At 42.7% G+C, this 24386-nt stretch overlaps 1 protein-coding gene across 1 annotated transcript in view; it reads right to left on the bottom strand.

The window, feature by feature from the left end:
- Positions 1–2226: 2226 nt before the first annotated feature.
- The window catches only part of prdm5 (PR/SET domain 5), a 62338-nt gene continuing 40178 nt past the window's right edge, over positions 2227–24386 (bottom strand). Inside the window, exons 14-16 of the mRNA XM_004068394.4 lie at positions 12271–12356; positions 6240–6344; positions 2227–4555 (exon numbers count right to left, since the gene is read on the bottom strand). Of these exons, the coding sequence (XP_004068442.1) occupies positions 4391–4555; positions 6240–6344; positions 12271–12356 (356 nt within the window). The 3' untranslated portion in view covers positions 2227–4390. The remainder of the gene's footprint in view (positions 4556–6239; positions 6345–12270; positions 12357–24386) is intronic.

Genomic DNA, 24386 nt, shown 5'->3' with positions numbered 1-24386 from the left:
TCTGTTTCCCAATCGTAACACTTGTGCTATCCTAGGCACTTTAACATTGGGAGTTGGGTCATCTAGACCCACTAGACTGTGCTCTGAACCTTTTTCTTCAATGATCTGTGATCTTCACTGGTGTCCATGGATTACATGAAATCTTTCCACCTTTATCCACCTTTGTCATGGTAGGAATAACGAGTCAATCAATGTAAGGGTGGGGTCATAGGATAGCACAAGGGTTTAGGAAACCCAGAATTACCAAATGTTGTAATTCCTAAATTGAGCACTGGAAGCTGGTAACAGAAGAGAACAACTTCTCATTAGCTGTGTTTCCATTACAAATATGCACAAAATGTTATTGAAATTGTAGAAATGTTGAAAAAACACTATTCCGCGATTACACGGTTTCCAGTAAATCCTTATTATGTGATAAACACAAACCAACTTGCGCAATAAGTCATTCAAAAACATGGAGATGGATGTGAAAAATGATTTACGGCAAATACATTCCAATTTCTGCTGCGACACTAGCGCTAATTATCTATCAAAGGAGCCGTCGGCGTCTTATTTAAGCCATAGAGTGGCGAGCTCCTCACACGTGGGAGCGGCTACGGATGAAGCCATTTTGGGAAATCATGGTCGGTGATTTTACAGAGGAGCTGTGGATACAACAATTCTGCATGATAGGCTGTGCAGCGCCCAAGGCAGCTAGTTCCTACTAAGAAGCACATCACCATCTGGTTGCTGGTCATGTGACTCATTTAATTCTAAAAATGTGTTTCCATTGAAGTTTTGGGAAACATGTCCATTTCAATAGGCCTCAGAAACCTTAGACATGTAGGGCCCTTGGTAGGGGGGGTACCTGGGGGTACCTCACGCACACACATTTTGCAAGGAAGGTGGGACCTAGGACCATCTGTCCCCTACCCCATCCCTGGTGGGGGGTACTGGGCCCCTGGCAACAGCCACCGTGTCCCCTGGGTGCCGGTTTCCTGGGCCCGGCGGTGCTCTCTCCGCGCGGGGAGGGGGTTCACATTACACCTGAGCCGGGTGTGTCTGCATCCCTGTGGGGTGGGTTCTGGTCCTTGCCCCTGAGCGCTGGGCCCCGCCAAATTTCCAACTGTGGCCAAGCCTGGTCGGGCCATATTTACAACACCCCTTGTGGGCCCCCCTTTTCCTCCTGGGCGGGGGCGGCTAGCCCCTGCCTTGCTCCTTCCTGGACCAACCGTGGGCCGGGTGGGTGCCTGCCTGGATTGCAGAGCGGGTCTCCCTTGGGGGGTCCTGGCTCGTACCTGGGGTTGGGGCAGGGGGATGCCCAGAACTCCTGGGTGGTGAGGGGGTGCCCGTCTGGGGCTGTGGGCACCCTTCTCGGGTGGGGCCCTGCGTTGGGCCCTCCTGGCGCGGCGGGGGGCTGGGGCGGCGCTCTCTTTCCCCCCGTGCCCACTTACTCTCTGGCTCTGGGGGCCTCTCGGCGGTCCTGCTGGCCCTGGCCTGGGTGGCGGATGTGGTCGCCCGGGGGGCGGTTGTTTTCTGCCTGCTGCCGTGTGGCGTTGGGGGGTTCTGGCTGCCGTTGCTGTTGCGGCGGGGGTCTTGGTGTGGGGATGGCTGGGCACTCTCCCTCCTTCTTTTCACATTCCACATTCCACCATCCATTTTAGAAGAACACTCACCTGAGCACAGGTGTTAGCTCACCTTTGCACTAATAGTTTGCATGATTGAATGAATGAAATATTTCACACTAGTTGGTTTGAAGGCATAAGTACGTGTGTGTGAACACTATCTGTTTTGTGTACATGTTGACATGTGGACATTTTTGCAGCTAGCAGGTGTGTTGATAACATTTGAGTGTGTGTTTGGACAGGCCCCGCCCTTTGAGATTTGTACTACATTTGAACCTTACCGTTATGATAAACATCCAGTAAACTTGTTGCTTTATGCTGCTTTATGGTCTTACCCCCCCCCCCCCCCCTCATATTATCACCCTCCTACCCCCCCCTCTCTCTAACATCCCTCTCTCTTCTTCCCTCCTTTCCTTTTCCATATGGTCCAACACCAAAGATTTTCAAATATGGCCTCAATTACAAAAGGGGTTTATTCAGACATACCCTTGGTTTGTCTAAAGATCAGGTGTGTTTAGCCAATAAGGAGTTTCAAGGGCAGGTTGGTTGGAAAACATGGATTTGGGGACCCCTGATTTGGACTTTTCAGTCCAAATCAGGGGTCAAATCAGAACATTCTGGATTTTTTTTTTTTTTCAAAAAAAAAATGCAAACTTAGAGAAATGCTGCAGTCTTTTGGTGTTGAAATGAACGGAAAAATTATTTTCCAACTTGGAAAACGCACATGATCGTACAAAAACAACAGATCTTCCAACACCACAATGTAGAATATCTTTCTGCACCCAGACAAAGGTCAGTTTATCTGGATGGGTGCACATTTTCTAGACAACAATCCTACAGGGAAAATAAAACATTAATAAGGATTATCAAAATAATTTATTCCAGTTTGGCCGGCCAAATTAAATAGCTTGGCAGGCAACATTCGGCCCACGGGCCATGGTTTGCCCACCCCTGATCTAGTTGGTAGAATCCAAACTCTTTCTTGGGTCAAACTGAAAAAAATGCTAAAAATCGGTTTTGTTATCTGCAAGGAGAGAAATGCTTGAGTTTGACAACAAACACAACAGCAGAATGAAAAGCACAGAAAAGGCCAATGACATGATCAATGTTTACTCAAGTCTGCCTTTGAAACGAACACTTAAAAACAAACTTTTACTCCTGTGTTTCTATCTTGTATAACATATCAATCCTGGGTTAACATTTTATGTTCTTTAACCTGATTAGCCCTATTAGTCTGGGAGGGTTGGCTTGCCGTTCTCCTCCGAGCGCCCAACAGGATCCTTAGAGACCTTCATCAGTTTTTTATTTCAGAATCGTGAGCTGGGATGTAATCCAATGCGACCACAAGAAATACGTTAATTGTTGAACCAACAGCACCCAGTTTGAAACGTGACATACTGGGATGTTTTCAGGAAGCCAGAACCACATGTTAGCATTTGTTGAGTTTGAGCTACAGTCCCTGTAATGAGAGCGAGGCGCAGGCCTCCCACTTCAATCCAGATTCTCACAGAGCTCAAATCAGGAGATAGAGGAGACGCTCTATGAGTGATGGACGTGAGAAAGACTTGCAGCATCCACAGAGAGAAACCATCAGAGGCGCCCTTTGGTGTGTGGCTCTACAGATCCGGCGAGCGGTGACTGTGGCCTCAGAGACCGAAAAAAAAAAAGCCTTAATTAGCCTCCGCTCCCATCAGACTAAGAATAGATGAACAAGGAGAACTGAACGCTTTTAATCAACCCTCAATGCCATTTTTTTTCTTCACTGCTCACAAACATAATTAGAGCAGGAGGAGGAAATGGAGGTTTGGTAGGTGATGAGGTTTTGCACAAGTCAGAAAAGCATCAGGGAGACGGGGTCCCATCAGCTAAATGAATTGGAAAAGAAGACAGAAAGGGACTTCCAGCCAAATACATGAAAGTGTATTAAACAGTTATTAAAGCAGAACAAAGCAAAAGCTTAATGAATGGCCGATAATGACAAAACACATTTAAGGAGAAGCCTTAATGATGAGGAGCTACAACAAATCCAGCCAAAACGCAGAGAAGGAACTTGTAAATATTGGGTCTAATTAAATTACCTTTTCCCAAAGTGCAGCCAGAAAAAGCTGCACGAAAGGCAAACGACAGCATGTTTATAAGGCCTGACTATCATATAAACAACAGCTGAGCGCCCAGAGCTGGTTACTGTTTTCAGACCTCTGCCTCTCCATCTTCTGTGGTGCTGCTACAGCACAGTACACAATCAAAGCCATTCAATACAACAAAAGGAGTTTGGACTTACAAACAGGTGGCACTTGAAACGGAAAGGTGTGAACATATGGAACACATACATAGAAAGTTGGAAAAAAAGAAGCAAAAAAAAAAGCCCCCACAAATGTTTTTTGTCACAGACTTTCTTCAACATTTGGCAACTGGCCACAAGAGAACAGTAAAGGCTGAAGACAAGAAAGCAGGAGGTCAGGCAGGGAGAGTCTGTGCAGCAGCTCCGGTCAGAAATCAGAAAAACTGCATGTGAAATGGAAGACTGGGAGCAGACTCTCCGGCTCCGCAGGCAACGTATCAGGAAATCTGTTCAAATATCAAAAACAAGTGTACTGTGGAAAAAAAGACGAATGCACAGCCCGTGTTTTAGCCTTAAAATGCTTGCCTTAATGTCTTCCATATTTCCATCGCATGTATTAATAATAACAACATTTCTGCTGTCTGTCTGTCTCTGTAAACAGCACTTTACTGGGACATAAAGCCGAGTTTCATCCTGGAATCTCCTTGGTGCTCCCATAGATGGTTCAGCTTTCCGTCTCCCCGTGGACGTTCTCCATGTGCACTTTGAGGTAGTCGTTCCTGGTGAACTTCTTGTGGCACAGCTGGCACTCCGCCATGGGCCGGTTGGGGTTGTGCGTCAGCTTGTGCCTGCTGAGCATCTTCTTCAGGCTGAACGACAGGTCACACACCTTCAAGAACACGAGACACTCTGTCAGGACAGGCCTTTCCACCACTGACCTTCAGCACCACTTCTTCATTTTCTGCTTCCCTTCAAACGGGAACAGACTGATATTGAATTAAGACACTCACTGACAGCCTCCCCCCTCCCCCCCAATAGTGGGGAGAGGGATCGCACGCAACTTTAACATCCATTCTAAATGAGCCATTTTCTACTGTACAAACGGCTCTTTGCCCCTCTATCCGTCAGGATAATCCAGGGTTGGCTGGCGTCGGACTCTGACATAAATCCTGGAGAATCCCAGCATGGGGCTTCCTCGAATCCATCTATGATTTACACTCCAAAAACCTGCACACATGGGTGCACCAACAGCTTCATCTGAAGACTATAACAGAAAGCAGAAGGACAGTCAAATCGTATTCCTAGTTTAGTTCATTTCTTAGCTCCTTAAAAACGCTTTTAGAAAGTCCTCACAGCATTAAATAAATAAAGGAATGAATGAATGGAGCTTTTCCCCATTTGTTTGTTTGTTACAGCAGTACAGAAGATGATGATCCCTAAAGGCAAACTGAATTTGGGTCTGACTCAAAGCCGAAGGAGATGCTTCGATTAAACCTTCGTTTTGGATTACAAATACTAAAATCATTGTGTAATGGAGAGTTTGTGTGTCGTCACTTTCCTTTGCAACTCAGAGCAGACAGTCGTTGCATGGTTTTTAGTTTGGGGCGACTGCCAACTAAAAGTTTTCAAAGTGTGACACTTAGACAAATGTCTGATTGTTATCTGATTGTTTCCTTCCGCGTGCCACACTTTAACTTCACATGGCAAACACAAGAAACTTCGACATGCTAGCAAAAGATGATGGAAACGGTAATCAACTATTTGCTACACATTCATAACCAATGGATAGTTGGATAGTTTTTTTCACGCAACGCACATTTCCATTTTAACAATTAGTTTGAGGAATAACTAGGGAAGCCAGATTTATGAAAACTTTATGGACAAAGCAGTTAAAAGTTACTTTTTCTTCTACTATGGAAAAAAAACTGTCTTAAGGTAAAATTCGCCAAATTTAGTGAAAAATTGACCCACTGGTGTCAGAAATTGGCCCAAGCTTGGGTGTTAATCAAAGATTGACATTATAAAACACATGGATTCGGTGGAAACCAGAAACATTCATGCATAAATTCTGGTTAAAACAATTCATATTGACCCTAAATAAGGTGTTCAAGAGATGCCGGCATGTTCTTGTTTGTCATTTGCAACAACTACCTCTGACCTCTGGGTTTTATTTTCTTAAAATGCGTTACTAAAGTATGACTTTGAGAACATTTCAGATCACTTTCACAGCGTTTCCAGACATAATTGAGGCTCTCTGAATAAAAAAAAACAGAGAGCTGCTTCACACAAATGATGATAAAACTCAGCACTGACAAAGATAATTGTAAACACTACAAACTAATTCTGTCAAATGCTCCCTTCTCAGTCTATGGGAGTAATTATTGCTCCTGCCGTATTATAAGCAGAGGGTAATTTATCCCTCTGATCCTCTCAATGTGTTTACGTGAGATCAGCCCACTCTGCCCCTCCAGAGAAGTACGATCTCTATCTGCCGCTAACTGAGCTCCACATGTGGCCTTGTGCCAGAGCTCCGTCACATTTCCACGCACAGAAAAAAAGAACAGATCACTCACATCACATTGGAAAGGTTTCTCTCCCGTGTGCGTCCTCATGTGCTCATCCAGTCCTCTTTTCTGGCTGAAGGCCTTGTTGCATTCGCTGCATTTATACGGCTTCTCCTGCAGAGACACACATACACACAGCTTTCACTGACACAGAAGAAGCACAACAGTACATGAAAAATAATCCCCTCCATCACATGTGGAGAAAACCTGCAGGGAAAACCGAGTAATGACACGCGTCTGCGTGCACACGTGGAGGACAAACAAACGGGCAGGCACAGAAAGGAGAAAAACGCAAGAAAATGTGGAAGTATTCTTGTGGCAAACAAAGCTGCGCTCGCGCCGCAATTTGGATACAGAGGCCTGAACAGCCCCTGCAGGAGGAAGAAGGCAGCCAACACAGGGGCCATCAAAAACACATGGTTTCTAGAAAAAGTAAGGAAAACACTGAGCAGAAACTGCCTTTGAACGTATATCAGGGCGCTGGCACTGTGTGGCTGTGTAGTATCAATCCTGTGTTTCCACACCTCATCAGTTTACCCAAGAACATTTCCTCTGTGTCTTTTGGAGAGAGCTTTCTAAGGGCATGTGGCTCTGTGATGAGGAGTCCGGAAAACAGGCGGCGCGGTCTGAGGGCAAACACCTTACAAGACGTTGAGAAAAAAACGAAGGAGATAGCTGGTTTGGTTCTCGCCGTCACTCTTTAGGAAGCAGTTTTTGACAAGTCTGCCTGATAACGGAGGCTTTGCCCATTCTAGGCTTAGTCGTCATGGAAACGGGGTGAATGCAGGAAGTAAGGGTCCTGGGAAAGGCGCTATCATGTGGGCTGGGCAAGGAGTGCCCAGTCACACAGGATACAAAAGGAGGTAAAGATCAGGTTCAGCGCATGTGTGGGGATTTAAGGATGCGGCTGTGGGCATGTGACAGAAGAGAGACGAACAAAAGAAATAAAGGCCTCTGTGTGTGAGAGATCCCCCCCCCCAAACACACACACACGCAGGCACACACAGAAACTGACTGTGTCCTAATCAGTTTGAATTCCCACCTCCATCAGCAACTTTGACAGTGATCACCTACAATCAGAAAAAAAACAAGGGGGTTAAAGTCTAAAGGTCCAAAAAGAGCCACTTGGTGGACTTTGATGGTGAAAGGCAGCCAGAATGTCCCTGTGACCTCAGTAACATTGAACATCTGTAGCTGGGGGCTCGAGCAGCTGTTTAACCCCTGACCTGTGACCTGACCTTTCTTGAATCTCGCCGCCATATGCAAAGAGCAGATCTAGAGATGCAGAAAGCGGGGTCTTGTTTACCCACTTCAGCGAAGGCAATCTTCTCATGTGACATCTTCAATATGCAGGTATTTATAAAGCTGCATGGCAACAGGAAGTCTCTGCTACGTTAGCTTGACATCAAGCACAAGCACCGCAGAAGGTTAAAATGACTTTAGACAAGCTGGCAGCTTGACTCCAGGAAGTCTCAGTCTTGCAGAGAGGTTCATTTTCCCCTTTGGATTGGATCTGAATATCCCAGAAACCACTGGAAAGAGTGCAGTGAATGGATTTTATGGTCTCCAGAGTGATCTGCTGACTTTTCCTCTCATGCAACAGTCAAATTGCGTTATTTGAGGTGAAATGCTTCAGGAACAACAAGAAAAATTGCTTCTGGCTTCCAAGTCATCCCCCCTGATGGCTCTCAGAGTTTTCCAGCTCCAAAGATCAACACAGAACCTCTTCGAGTGCTTTGGTCTATGAGCAAATGCTTTCAAATACCAAATGCACTCCTACCAACCTCAAGCCACTTCCTCACATGTGTACCAGAGGTTCTCCGGGAAAAGCACAGACGATTGTGTCTGACTTGTTTAGCAGTTCCCAAAAATTGTTGGAGCGTCTGTGCTGGACAGTTTCAGTAAAGTGAACTGGAGTGAAAAGATTAGTAAAAAAAAAAAAAAGGCAGGAGAGTCTAAAGGCAGTCCTCGAGGATGGGTATCCTGCTTCTTTTCCATCTTTCTCTGTCTTTGTCTTTTCCTTTTGGTGGAAAATGCCTGTTCCAGGTAGATGGGGCTAGGGGTGAGTTTTGGTTTTTTGAAAAAGAAAAGTCAGACAACATTGATCTGAAACATCTAGAAATGCACACAAGCAATTGTTTAAAGTCCAATTCCAGTCAGAGTCACTTCTAGGGTTTTAAGTCTCACGGTTACACTGACAGATCTGTTCTGTTCACTACGGCTAATTCTGATCACAACAAAAGCTTTTAGATCCAAACGGAGAGGAACAAAAACACAGAAAGACACCATACACCACAATGCTTTCCAGCTACAAACTTAGAGAAATAACAATAAACATTATTTACTTGTCTTGAACATCAACTCCAAGTCCACTCTGAAGTCTTTTAAGAATCCATCTACAGTAATAATCAAGTTCAAAGTCTCCGCTCGTGTGAATTAAGTGTGACACAAGTTCAAAATCTCTCCAAGTTGGTGTCTAAACTGAGATGGTAACTGTTAACCATGGATGCTGCAGTGGTTGTGTTTGCGTGCTCTGCAGCTCTATCTCATCACTGATGGTCGTTCAACCACAAGTGTCAGAAGTTTGCCTTCCTCAGGCTTGAACCTGAGCTCTGCGAATCTCAATCACAGGATCACAGTGAAACAGTTTGTGCCTTTGTATGTTTGCATTTTTCTGGATTGTGTATTTTAGATCTGTTAACTTGAAGTACTGATCACGGGGTTATACCTAGATTACTTGGATTAATTACCCAAAACGGGAAAGCATACATGGAGCACCACAACAAAGTGGCTGGAATAATATACAGGAACGTGTGCAGAATACGGACTGGAAACCCCAAAGTCAAAATGGGAAACACCTCTGAAGGTGGTAGAGAATGAGAGGGCAAAGATACTGTGGGACTTCCAGATCCGGACTGACAGAATGGTAATGGAGAACCAACCAGACATTGTAGTGGTGGATAAAGACCAGAGGAAAGCCGTTGTGGTGGATGTGGCAGTGCCAAGCGATGGGAACATCAGGAAGAAGGAACATGAGAAACTGGAGAAATACCAGGGACTCAGAGAAGAACTGGAGAAAGCCTGGAAAGTGAAGGTGACAGTGGTGCCTGTGGTAATTGGAGCACTCGGGGCAGTAACCCCCAAGCTGGAGGAGTGGCTACAACAGATACCTGGAAAGACCTCAGACCTCTCAGTCCAGAAAAGAACAGGAACAGCTAAGATACTGCAGGACCCTCAAGCTCCCAGGCTTCTGGTAGAGGACCCGAGCTTGGAGGAGAACCCACCCGCTGAGGGTGAGAGGGGCGTTTTTTTTAATATATATGAAAATGTATCTTTTACTTTTTTTTTTTTTACTTGATTATGACTTGACTTTTGAGTTCAATTTATTTATTATGTTATAAAATGCATGACTGTACCAAAGTCTTGTACAAAACTAACTAACTTACCTTTAATCTGTTGTCGTCTAGCTGGGATTCGAATCAACATGATCATGAAGCAAAAAAATCAAAGAGACATAAAAGACACAAAACATTTGTTGCAGACGTGCACAAACAATATATCAACCAGACTGGCAATATATACATCTAAAAACAAAAAATCTGTTTTTTCATAAACAATGTAAGATATTTGTAAGACATAACTTTGCTTAAACACCATTTTCTTTTTGAAAACTGAACGTCAAACTCGCCCACATCTTTTCTGACTCAGATTTGAGCTGAAAAAAATCCCAACCACCTCAATCTGCCAACATCAAGTGATGGCAAATGTTTCAGTGGTCACAAAGCATCCAGAGCAAGCAAAGCCATTTACATCGAAAACTGTACAAACCCTTTATCGTCCAGCATGTCAGCAGTTCACATCTGCATCAAATGTGTTACTCTCGGCTAGCCCGGGATGTGGTTTGTGGTATAAACACACAAACTCCAATCACATCCATTACAAATCATCTTTTCATTTGCAATGAGCTGCAGCCCTTTCAGCCAAATGAAATAAGTTTCTTGCTAAGGTGACTTCATCTGCTCTGCTGTTTGTAACTGTTCAGCCCATATTTCACAGGGCGATGCGCAAAGGCAGATCTGGAACCACACATCAGTAAATCAGCGGCACCAGAAAGTTCTACCTGTCTGTTTCCTCAGAGACACTTCTTCACCTGGGATGGATGTCTCCACCACCAACACAGCTTTAAAAGAGAATCGACGGACGCTGACGGGCCCGGACTACCACAGCTGACGACCCACATCTATGATGAGAGTGTCATTCTTCCAGGGTGACACAAGTGCTGAAAAGGGACGCAGTTCAACCAGGAGTGTCCCAACCCAAGTGCTCAACCCCTATTTCCCTCCACCCTAAACACTACCTCATTCCACTTTTACTTTACACCGCCCTGTTTTTCGGCTTTATAGCCTGTAAGAATTAAAAGCGGGAATGTGTGAAGCCTACAGTCTACCTGTTAAGTGTTGAAATGACTTCAGAATGAAATGGCCTAGCAGCATTACACATGCTGGAAACAGACGCGTAAATTACATTAGAGCAAGTTTATGTTTCCACAAGCACCCACTTCAGCTCAACCATGAGCAACTGACACATCAAACTACACGATAGAAATCCCCGAGGCGGACGTTTTTATTAATGTCTCAAATGAATAACTGCACAAGATTAAATATTTACCATGCACGGTTCACAAATGCTCTTCAATTAAGGCTTCAACATGAAGTCACACTCAGGAATATAAACTCGGAGCAAAATGCCAGAATTTACACAAGAGCAGAGACTAAATATTTAAACTCTAATATGACAAATGGAATCATTTCTCCTGCATGTCTGTCTGCAACCAGTCAAGTCACAGTTTAAATCTTTCCCTTTGCCCTTTAGTAGAAGTTGCTCCTCACATTAGGCAGTGAGAATGACATTTTGCGATGCAGGCTGTTCCCACAGTTTTTCAGAAAATTTACAGAGATGTGAAATAATTATTATAAAGAATTAGAAAAAAAACAGAAAAGGGTGTTGAAACAAAACTGAGATGCATTCAAAAGAAATTCTTGAACTTTTTTCTAGCCTGTTTGAAGTTGATGTATTTCTCTGTTTTCCCTTTTTTCTGTGTGGGATGGTTTGTCCCATAAATTTTGACAGTACTCTTGTTTTCCAGCTGATATGTGGAGGAGGGGGAAGTTTCCACACACATTTGTCATCAAAACAAACCACTTGAAGTCCATTACTTAAAAACTGTTCCTTTCATTTACTGTTTGTTCTGTGCAACTGATTTCTACAGTTGTAAACAACTCCTTTAATTTTTCTTGTTTTTATTTACATATTTCTTCCGCTAAATTTGCATTTGCAAACTGGAAGCAATTTGAACAACAGATAAACAAATAGTCTTTTATGTGAAGGGGAAGCAACAGCTGATGTGGTACATCAAACGTGGTTTAGGTGAACCTCCTCTTTGTGTGCCGAAAACAAAAATCACCAAAAGCAAGTTTGTAATTTCATTAATTTAATAATTACAGGATTAATACTTACTATTAACAGGTTTGAATTTCAATAACAATAACAATTAGTTGCAGGCTAATCGTGGGAGTGATTTCAAGATTCCAGTTGGCTCGTTCATGCTCCTGCTCCTGTCCTTGGTCGTGGACCTCGTCTTTGACCGTCTCGCCCCCCCCAACTCAGCCCGGACAAAGCCCATCGACTACACTATTCAAACATGTAGTTGTAGAGTTAGATAAGCTAATTCTTCTTTCACTGTTCTGGTACATCCCCTGTCCGGAATCTGGGTTTTTCCTTACCGAGAAGGGATTTCTTATTTCACTTGTTTAGTTTAGCAATAAGCTATTACATTTTACAACTGATTTTATGTTTTGTATCATTAGTAAAGTCTGTTGAGACAACTGAGTTGTAATATTGGCTATATAAATGAAAACTCAATTGAACTGAATTAATGCAATAGTCTTTCACGTGAGGAACAGGATTAGCGCCTTTACTTCGTTGGTGTCAATCGAAATGGAACACTAACACGACTAATTCAAAACAGAGGGAAACGTACCCGAGTGTGAGTCCGAATGTGCATCTTCAAGCCATCATTCTTGCTGAATGCTTTGTCGCAGTAAGGGCACTGGTATGGTCGCTCACCTGGGAAATGAAAAACCAGCAAGAGTTAAAGTGCATCACATTCAGATGACAGGATTTTGGTTCTTCTGAGAAACTAGACCTCAAAGGAGGTTTTGCTGCTCATCCCAGGAGGTTCCTCAGCTTACAGGGATGAGCAGAAATGCAGTGATAACATCACCTGGATGACTCTTTGCAGACAAGTTAGTTCTTGTTAAAATAACAAGAATATACAAGCACACCATCCAGCAGGTCATGTATCTTTAATAAAATGCTAGAATCGTTTTTTGCTTTATTAGAATTATTGTAGCACATATTTAACAGGACATATTTTCATATGAGGCACAGTGGCGCTCCGCTGCACAGCTAAACTATATCCTGTCCAGTATTCAACTGCTTTAAGTCCACATAAGCAGTAAACTGGCAACTTCAGGTTAGATCAAAAGCAGTCCGTCCCGAATCTTAGAGATCATATCTAACAGTACACTGCTGACGACAAAGAGGAAGTGACAAGCTGTCAGTCAAACGGCACTGACACATGGACCCGTTTACCATGTGCTGATCCACGGGCCAGATAAGAACCCCAGAGTTGATTACTAACCCACAAAAGGGAGGTGAAGAAACGACCCAAACAACCGAGCAATTTTAAAGACTCAATTCCAAACTGAACCCCCAAAAATCACTCCAAGTTAGCTTTGTACTTTAAGATGAATTGTTTCTAGTAAAAACTTGTATAAAAGTGTTTCTTAAGCCTCGCAGGGCATCATTTGCACTCTGCAGCATCTCCATAGTGTTAAGTGCCTCTGGTTTAGACTGATGTCTTTTTTTTAGAGAGAGTATAATCATTATTTATGACACGATTAAACATGGCAGAATCTGCAATGACTCACAAGACCCTGATCCAGAGTTTATGAAAAGAAAGCTGAGCTTTGCCAACGAAGGAAGAGATGAAATAGAGACGCAAAATGTCACTCAGCTGTTTTCAAATTTGCCACAGTCAGGTAGATTTCAGTCTGACCAGGTAGGAAAAAAAGTCTAAAGGCCAAAAAAGAACTTTGCAGTGTCTACTTCAGCTGAAATGTGAGAGCGCTTTTCTCCGCACTTATGCTCTACTGTCAGAAAAAGACGACCTTGTGTGCTGCTCTTCCCTTTCAATGTTTCCTGCAGGAAACAATGAAGAGCACAGCAGCAGATCGGTGAGAACGTCCACACAGCAGGCTGGCATCACAGGATCAGCTGAGTGACAGCTGCTTTATTAGGAAGTTTGGCGTTCTCACTGCACTTGTTTTGCCTCCGTTACAGCCTCGCACAGCAGCACTGAGGCTAAACAGTGGAAAGAGGCCCTCAGCTCTCATCTGTTTGCCTAGCTGTTGGACAGGACAAGTTAAAAAAAAAAAAAAAAAAAAAAAAAAAAAAAAAAAAAAACAGTGGAAAGTAACGTTACGCATTGCTCTAAATGGCAGAAAAACACACAAGGTTGAAAACAGTAGATGCGGCAAGCAATTGTGACAAAGAGCTACAAGCTTAACCCTTTATCACTGAAGCTGTAGTTCTAGTGTTGATGTTCTCTGAAGTACCGAAACTCTTTATCGTGTGTTGGGATTGTAAGGGGCTGTAAGCTACTAGTAGAGAACTCCTGCAGTTCTGCAGACACTATGTCCTACATTTTTCCAGCTTTGTGCCATTATGTAACACTTTAGTACCAAGTTTACCGATAACACAATCATTTACAGTAATTGCATACAGGGTCGACGAGTTACGGTAGTTTGAAGACAGTGCGTTATTTCCTATGAACGGGGAAAGAACAGAAGATGGGTAGTCACACATTAGCAGAGATTTGACAGTGTCTGCATAAAAATGTGCAAATGAAAACACAAAGTGTGAAAAGACTGACTGGAAGCCAAACACACCAGCACCAACATGGAACTCTTTACCTGTTGTAAAGAAAAATTGTATCTTGTTTATACCCTCAGGTTTTTCTTGCGAAATCCTACTTCTAGGTGACAAAACCAGAAATCTTTCATGTGATAATCTCCACCCGAATGTGGAGTAATGATGAACAGGTAAGCAAGATACTTTATTGATCGGGGAGATGTGCTCCTTTACGTACTATGGCTAATTAGCTCTGTTTCGATGGGATTAAAAATGCAAAGATGCTCATTAACTGAGAAAATGCATTCTGGGAATACACCGGGGGAGTGATATTATCTCACAGTTGTGATAAACAATCATTTCTCATCTGTTTCTTGTATCAATTAAAAGAGCCAAAGGCTCAATCAAAGTCAACAATTAATGTTTATTTGATATTTTCTTTTTAGTCAAAGGTTACTTTGGCCGTTGCTCTAAAATATTTGCATTTGCATGAAGTGTGGCTTATGTCTGTCAAAAAAAAAGCGACAGCAGCCAATGTACGGAGGGCCCGTAAATCTTCAAATCCAAGCCCAAACAACCCCCCCCCCCAGCACAAGAGGCCTCAGATGAGCCTGGAGGAGACTCAGGAGTCATAAAATGTGTGTGTGGAAAAGGTTATATATGTGGCCTGAACACACAGAATGCATCTATGAGCCTAACTCACCACTGTGTTCCAACACCCCCAAGTAGTTTGACAAATATCAGCCCCTTGGGGGGATTTTGTTGACAAATCAGAAAATTTAAATCCCAGATGTGTTTTGAGAAACACGAGAGCAAACCTGTGTCTTATGTAACACGTGTGGTATCGGGTTGGGACTCCGGCCTTGAGGAGTCCTGGGGAAGGCATTAGTGTGCTAACAGCAGCGAGGCGCTACGCTGGGGAGGATTTGGCTCTCATGGAGCTGGGTACCGTCACCCAATGCAGAGCGTGGACAACCACACCCTGTAACACAGAGGATCACAACCCACCAATTCACCCACTTAACCTTCTAGAGTTCAGAAACACATGGGTCTCATCTGGAAAACGCAGGAAAAAGGATGGCATTCAAGGTTTTCCAAGCCACAAAAATTAAGACTTTTCCTCCCACTTGGAGTAAAAGGACTCGTGAAACAGGAAATAAACAAATGTTGGTTTGGAAAATTAAAAGGCAACATTCCTCCGAGATGGGTTTCGGTGTGACATGTCGAGTGTCTGCTCTGCTGAGTGTCACAGTAACCAGAAACCCCCACTTATACTCTAGATTGAGCCAGATTGTTTGGGGATTACGAGGAATGGCTGCGGCACTGAGTCGGGGCTTTATGTGTGTGGAGATGGTAACTGATTTAGCATGTGCTGAAACAGTACACCGTCTTTTTGACCCTGGGCGTCTCCCCCACCCCCTGCTGCGGCCCTCACACTCCTAGACTGCTAATCGATCCGTTTGGCACCCCTTGTGTGTTGTATTTGTGTGCGCATACGGCCATGTGTCTGGTTAGCAGATGGCTGGCTTCGCCGCTCTGCCTGCCGCCCAGCGTTCGTGTTACGGAGAGCTCTTTGTAGCTTCGGGGGCTCCGGCCTGAAAAACATTAGCGCTGTCCGTCAGAAATTAATTCCCGGCTTCCTCCAGACACCGTCTTTTTCTCCACCCTGTGCTGCATGCCAACAGGGGCCACGCAAGTAATGTGATATGGGTGTGCTGAAGATGATAAGGAACCACCGTTGACGAGCTCAAGGAACGCCCAAAAAGTTTTACACTTGACCTGTCCATTCCTTCCTTCCGTTCCTTCCACAAGGAACTGATTTAGAGCTGCCATCAGGTCAATGACCAAGCTCCGCCACACAAACCACAGACACCAACTGATCCTCCATCCAGCATCTCTGCCCCCAAAATGTCAGAACTTGTCACGGCTGCATCGTTTCCTTCAAAGAAAAGAGCAACAAGCCAGTACAAGGTGATTTTGCTTTACAAGATTGTAACCATGACCGCAGTCAAGACAAACAAAGTCATGTGTACATAAATAGGTTCAGTGATTCCAGAGTTCTGCCAGAAGTCAGTTTGAGGTCAGCTACTCAGCAAAGTCCAACTTTTATCTCATATGGAACAAATGACGGCGATGAGTGCTGTACCTGCCGGTCAAAGAGAACAAAAATTATGCCTTTTTTTTTTATTGCATCCTTTGTTGTCTTACTGGAAAAACAAACATGTAGATGAAGGACAAAGCTTTCTTCACTTGTGCTGCAGAACAAAATCGCCCACAAAAATCCAACATAAAGCAGGCAGCAGGAAAGGCACTCAGAATAGTAGCTTTCCTGCAGAGCTACTCCAGTAATTATACAAAAATGTCAAAAAACTCACATGGCAATAATTTCCTCATGTTAAAGAGCTACATGTAGAGCACTACAGCAGCTCAAACCTCTGCCTTCATTGTGCTCATATCGCAGTAAATGTCAGGGAACCAATGTCACCCATCTGAGGAAATCCAGACAGTCTGTATAAACTTGTACGCATAACAGAATTCTGGTTAGATAATAATTATCACCGGCTGGCCAGCACGAGTGAGAATGCCTTTTAGCTTTTCTGCTTTGGTTTAAACTGATTTGGTTTAGCTTCTCATGCAGCAAACGAAAGACAAACAAATGTAAATGAGTCCATGGACTCAAGAACACTTCCAGAAATCCCATTTCAGGACCACAGATCCCCATGCATCCAAATGCAGCTTAAAATTTCATCATGCAAAGAAGAAGCTGCATGTGAACAGGATCCAAAATTGCTGCCGTCTTCTCTGAGCCAAAGCTCATTTAAAAGGGATTGGCTCAAAGTTAAAAACGGCCTTGTGGTCGCATGAAAATCGACGGTTCTTTTTTCCAACCACGGATGCCATGTGCTCAGAACCAAAGAGGAGAGAAACCGTTGGACTTGCTATGGGTGTTCAGTATAAACACCTGCATGACAGTGTGGGCGTTACATTAGTACCTATGGAATCCGCATTTTGCACATCTGGAAGTGAAACATAAATGCTAAAAGGCATGGGAAGGTTTTAAAGCTGCATATGTTCCTATTCATGTTTTTCACGAGGGGCCATACACATTTCAGAAAGACTATGCTAAGCTGCACACTGTATATATTACAAAAGCATGAATCTGGCTCCTAAACTCTTCTGCATGACGTCCAGACCCCGGTCACAAACATAAAAAGTATGAAAAAGAGACAGTGCTGTTGAGCAGCAACTCCCGTGACAGATGAGAGGACAGAAAGCTGCAGCCCTGAACTCCACCAGCTGATCCCCTCGGGCTGGTCTCCTAAAGGTCAGGACAACTTGAAGTAAGTCAAACCAAAATTGAAAGAAAATTTGAAAAATCAAAGTCAATTCTTTTTGGAAACACCAAACTGCTTCTCATTTCACACGCACACCTTTTAAGACTTTTAAGACTATGAAACGGAATCCCAATTCAGTTAACCGCTGAAACAGGTGGGCATAAAACAACAATTAAAGTATTTTTTTAATTAAATATGAGCTTTAATGGTTGATGGACTACACATAAAGCTTTTCTACCTAAACTGGTGCTCAAAGGACTTTTTCTAATCTCCCCACCTGCTCACACCAATACTCACATACCTGTAGGGACCCATTTAAGGGTTCACTGTCTTTGACTTGTGACTGTGGGAGCCAGGAACCAACCACCAACTCTTCGCTTGATTGACTGCTCAAACTTTGGCTGCTCTGTGTTTGAGCGATTCACACTGTACGGAATCCAACCTTAGTAAAAACAGACATCTTTCACTTGAACAAATCTGCTGCCTGCACATAGCAGCAGCCAACTCATACTGTCATATTTTCTTCTTTGCAGGGGGGGGCATGGGATTTTTATTCTTTTTAAACAAACACAACGCCTTTGCTTTAGCCCTAAATAAACAACTGTATCATATTTGTCACACGGATTTCTGAGACCCCTATCTCATTAGCTTGATCTAAACTTTCCTTGAAAACCTATTGCATACAATAGGTGTCCATGTTTTCTCCCCTGTAGTTCATCATCACTCCACTAGGGGCAGTAGACAGACTTTTCCTCCTCATTTCAAAATGACTGCGTCCATGAAATCTCAAAAACACTTTTGGTGGGGGACAAAAAGGCTAAAATAAAATCAGTGATAATAACTAAACTATTCTCATTCATTTTTAAATGACTCCCTTCTGTATTGAATTGATGCTAATTGCTGATAATTAATTATTACATTATTTCACAATGCTGTGTATCAAATTTGAGACAGTAGGTAAATAGTTTTCTTTTTTTCCCCTGAATACTCATTTAATATTTTTGCTCCTTAAACTAATATTGTTGTGAGCAAAAAAACAAAAAACTTACCAAATCACAAAATGTTTTATAATTGATACTTTCTATATTTAAAAAATAATACTATTTTGCAAGGTTTTTTTTGGACTTCATCAGAGGGTTTATAAAACATCTTATTTCTTTTTATTCTATTTTTTTATTTCTGTCAAATTTTTGATGTAGTGGACTTTATATGGTTAAAGTTAATCACTGATAATCAGTTCAGCTGACAGTTCTGCCCACAGTGTTCTCCACATTAAGCATCTAGGCCCTGGCAGCACCACGCCCCCGGGTCACATGCCTTAATGTCTGATTTTTGTTTCCAGTCTGTCACAGTTTCTGTTCAAAAAGCTTCACATTTCCTCTCATTTCACACTGAAACCAAACCAAGAACAATTTGAGACGGAGTTGAGATGAGTCTGAGACGGTTAAGTATCCGACTATTTTATGAAAAGTGTTATTCTCTAAAGGATTTTTGTCAATTTCAAAATCATGTGAGGTGTCACAACATGCATAAAGAAATAGAGAAACCCAGCAAATCCTGTGGCAGCTGTTGCCCTCAAAATGTTAACTTTCATGTTCTGTTCATTTGATTTTTCCATATCTTCCAAGCTTAAATCTGGATCAGTTTTCCTGATGATGTTAGTTAGTTACTCTGACTATGTTCAACTCCAAAAACAAAAAATTATATCGGTATGTGAGAGGTAAAAGTCTGTCATCAGAACTCTGTGACTTTATATGTAATTGTTGTCACCTTACTTGCAATTTACCTTGTTTTCTCTAAAGTACTTTGAATAACTTGGTTAATGTATTGTGTTATAGAAGTAAGCCTGACATTGGATATTTTACATGATTATATTGTCTTTGAACTATTCTTTGAACTTGCATGGATGTGCATTCTTCCAAATTTCAGCCAGGGTGCATTTGCATGAGAGATATTGAATTCCATTATGTTTATTTACTTATACGATAAATTAAAAAAAAGACTAGAAATTTGTCAGAAATTTTAAAGAGACAATGCTGCACATCAAGAAATTTTATTTAAATTGAACACAGCTGGTTGGGAATCTGGATAACCCAGAATGTCTACTATTTTTTTTTCACAGTTATGTTTTTTCAGGAGTTTTTACACTTCACAACAGTAAAGACCTGCTGGCATCACTGCTGGTGGAAAAAAAGCACCACGAGGCTTAATGTTTCCAAGCATCGGAATGGCAGTGTGGTGTAACAGCACGTGGGGAAACCCAACTCAATGCTGCCAACCTGCCATGTCCCATGATGTCAGTATGATGTCACTGGATTCTGTCAAAATTTCCTTTGACGAGAATCCTGTCATGCCCCTATGATGGTTAATCACAGGGTGGCACACAAAGTGGGAAAATCTGCTTTCACTGTACTGCGACGTGAAGACAGAGGTACCTTCTCCATCATGCAGCCCAAAAAGAATCATCTAGAAAATGTTAAAAACATCCATCATGACTGCTGAGTTTCATCACATCCTTGTCCAGCTTCTTGAAAGCTCCCCTTTTTATGTGTTGTCTGTGATCTCTTAAAAGCTGTTTTATGACTAAACCTTAACCAGCACGGTGGCACTGAAGTAAGTTTCTCAACATGATGATCTAACCCAGAGAAACCCAAGCCACATAAAACCCAAACAGACACGACATGCATGTCCTCACGCTCCACACCGCCTTGTTGAGTTTCTCTCAAATGTGATCTCTTTCACGCTTTGTCTTCATTACCTGCCGACTTGCTCATAAAGATCTCTAGTTTTTGAGGTAAAATGACCCGAAGAAAGGGAATCTCCAGGGAATCTTTACAAAGTCTTCTCTTTTTAGCAGGTAAATAATCAAAGCTGACTTGTTCCTGTGAAGCAGGAAGACAAACAAGATCAAGCTTTCCTGAGAAGCTGCAGCCTTAAAGAGCTTTGTCTCGGTTGGTGGCCTTCTTTGGGGATCTTTTCATTTTATTTATTTAAAAGTAAAATTTTAACAACTTCTAACATTTAAAGGATTATCTATATGCATAAAGATGACTTCTGTAGTCTTGGAAGCATTTGTGATATAACAGATAAGGTAAAGCTTCAAGCTTTCTTGACATCATTCCAGCTTCTCTGCTCCTACCAGCTTTTACCTCAATTGGTTTCTGTACATAAAGAGCATAAATCTGTTCCTTCCATCTGACGTGCAGCTTTCATAGTAATTGTTGATCCATCACTCACAAACCAAGTTTACATCCCTTCATTCGAAGATGTTGAAAAATAGTTGTGAAAGGTGTAAGGAAAGTCAAAAGACACGTCTAGTGTTTTAGTGATGCTGCTAGAGTCAGGAGTGCGGCTGCCTATCTCTGGTCCTGGAGATCCACCATCTTGTTTGTCCTCGTCCTGGTTATCCTGGATCAGGTGATTCCAGGATCTGATAGGCAAAACACATCTGATCTGGGTAATCAACAGGACAGATCATTTTGGCCTGTGTAAAAACCTGTCTAAACTTGGTCACACTCACAAAAATGTGTTGTATATTTGAGTTACTAGATGTACGCAGTGAGGATGAAAAAAAGATAATGCACACAGTCCATTTAGCTTATTTGACTTACAAAACATACCATGTGAAGGTGCAAAAAATTGGGAGGAGTGGAACAATATAGCATCTATACTGCGATTTATCAAACATGAATCGGTTTGAATCCTTAGTTAGCACATCATAAGGCAAATGGAAACTGGCCTAATTTGATGCACCAATGGTTGCAGTTGTTCTTTTGAGGCGATTCTCTGATTTTCTACAACTATCTTTATTTCCACTGGGTTGCATATGGAATCTATCCGTCTAAACTCCTCAATGCAAAATGCACAGCACTGAATCCTCATTTACTGTAAATCCTGCTGTTTGCGCTTGTTTTCAGGTGTGCAGTCATCCTTAAATCAACTTCTGCAAATCCCAAACAAACAACAAGCACAGACATCAATGCACCTTTGATAAGGGATCATGGTAAATCAGAGACATAAGCTGTCTCTCAGACACTCAATGACAGTCTGTCTTAAAACCATTCCCAGTGGTCTTTTAACTATGATTATGCAGTTTTTGCCAAAATCAATAAACCTGTATCATTTTTTTTAGCGACATAGTTTCTGCAGAGAGGCAGTTTATCAGAAATTTGTCTCTAACTTGTGGACAGGAACGCTGCTACAGAGCCACCCTGTACCATTCCCATTGCTGAGAGCTCTCTGTTTACAGTCTCTCCCACTAGCTTACAGCCCGTCACACACACGAGCCAACATCGGTGCAACAAAAATGGCGAGCAGCATTGGAGCTATCAAGCTGTACAGTTTAGATCCAGATTCTAGCTCAGGCGAGGAAAACAAAGACGTTCATGGATCTGTTTGTCTGCAAACAGATGCATCAGAATGGAGCAGAGCAGGGAGCTTGTGGACTGCCCAGTTTTTTTTTCTATGAAACAAATACAATCATTTTTAAAACACCATGCTCTCGTCTGCTCCAGATTCACAAAAATGTGAATAAAGAAATACTCAGAAATGCAATTTTAGAGGTTAATCTATGTTCTCCATCAACAGAAAAATGCCACAAGAACTTGTTAAAAATACTATAAATTAGACTTTTCATCAGAGAAAAGTCTTTCAAAAAAAAAAAAACTTTCGCATCTGTATCACTTCATGAGGGTTGTTGTGTAGTTTATACATCTTCAGAGCCTCAATGGTTTAACTTTTGAAGAGCAGCAACACATGTTTTAAATCTAGGAAAAAAATCAACAGAAAGAAGGAATGCATATTTTTTACAAATACACATTAATGCAAACATAATAAATTTTACTTATGTTCTGATAAAACAACATTTCCGGTTTATTTTCCTCAGCAAATGACTCCCATGTTTCATCTGGGCCTATTATTCCACACACACACACACACACACACACACACACACACAAAACAACAAATAAACAACATAAGAAAAAAACTCTGTAGAACGAGAGGACAGATTTACAGCCAGCCAGGGTCAGAGGTCATCTGGCTGGATGCTTTCTTGTAGCATCCAGCCAGAGTTTGCGCCTTTCTTTCTTTAAGGTGTCTCTTCGGCTCCCACCCCTCCCCCAGCATTCCTCTCTTTTGTTTATTCCATATAAATACAATCCAACTGGCCCACAGACCACACTGCTATACATTCTCCTCTCTGTTGGTTTGTCCTTCACACATACGCATGTACACAAACACAACGTGCACGGACACAAAGGGAGTTGTTGATAGAGCGTGGTGGTGGGCTTGTTAACCGAACGCCATCAACACACACATGACAGAGTATTCTTACAAGCAGCTGCAGATGAAAACATTTTTGTTGTTGTTGTTATTGTTGTTGTGAGCAGAGATGGAGCCGTAATGAGGCTGACTGACGTCTTTAAGCGGTATTTACAACAGATGACACGGAGAAAGGCGGACAGCAGGTGAGCCTGTAGCCTCACATCGTAGAGGCGCTGAACACAGAAAACGTGCAAAAGTGGAGATGATGTTTCAGGGAAATAAAAAAGGCAAAGGGACACAAAGCCAAAAGGGAAAGAGGGAGTGAAGCCAGGAGAGAGTCTGTGCCAAAGGTCTGCACCCGTCTGTTGGTAAGGAAACACGCAGGAATGTGTAGCTTTCCACTTTAGAACGCTTTAATGAGCATCTAAAGCTCCCTCTCTGTGTTGGTGCGAGGGCTGGTGCACGCAGTGTGAAGGCACGTTGGACTCCTCCTATCACTCTCAAATGCTCCATATACATGAGGGCCTTTTCACACCAGGCAATTCCAACCAAACCGTGCTGGACCACAGCTGTTCTAGTCGGACTTATCCCAGGTCAGCACTTCCATAATGATCCGGAGCCCTCTCCAAAACATAAAGGAAGTCTTACGGAAATAAAAGGGTTTTTCACATTTTCCATTTTTGGTTGTTTGTAGAGCAGGATCTTATCTACAATTAGGATTCACACTAAGCTGTTGGGATTGGTTAACACTCAAAATGCAATATATAATGGCTGGAGAACTGCACTCCATTGCATTTACTGATCACATCTGGTGTGAAGTGTGCCAGACTTCACTGAAGTGTGCTCTTGACCGCCTCTGCAAGCTGGCCAACATGACCAAACACAGCACTTAGGCCTGAAATGTACGTTGGAATGAATGGATGGTCAGATGTCAGTGGGCCCGTTTATGCTTTTCTTATATAGTTCAAGTATGTGAAGGTGGAGAGGTGCACTGTAGTGCTCTGGATAAGGGGCGTCAATTACAATGGATGTCAAGTAAGAGTTGGGGACGTACGAGGAGACGCGCATGTGGATGCGGGAATCTGGGTTCATCCGGTCCCGGAGGAGCGTTGGAAAATGGATAGAAAATGGAGGGATGGGTAATATACGTTTCCAAAAACAGATCAATAGACTGCCAAACACCTTGACTGAGATTTTCAAATGAGCCTCACAGTTAGTACCTGGTGAAAAATTGAAAATAAAAGACAGAAGTTTTGAGCTTTGGATAAGAAATCCAACCATCGTCAGAACCCGCTGGATCCTTTTCAGGGTCACAGGGTTGCTGGAGCCAACCCAGCTATTGCTAGGAGAAGGGAGGGTACACCGTGCACAGGTTGCCAGTTTACTGCATGACACACACACTCACACACGGGACAATTTAGAGACACCAACCAACCTATCAAGCATGTTTTTGGACTATGTGAGGAAATCGGGGTGCCCAGAGAAAGCTCACCCAGGCACAAGTGGAACATGCAAACTCCACACAGAAAGGTCCCAAATGAGATTCAAACAGAGGCCTTCTCACTGTTAGGTGAGAGTGTTA

This window comes from Oryzias latipes, chromosome 4, assembly GCF_002234675.1.
Source record: "Oryzias latipes chromosome 4, ASM223467v1".
In the NCBI taxonomy this organism is placed as follows: Eukaryota; Metazoa; Chordata; class Actinopteri; order Beloniformes; family Adrianichthyidae; genus Oryzias; species Oryzias latipes.
Note: the sequence above shows the minus strand (reverse complement) of the source record. Positions and strands in the feature narration are given on the sequence as shown.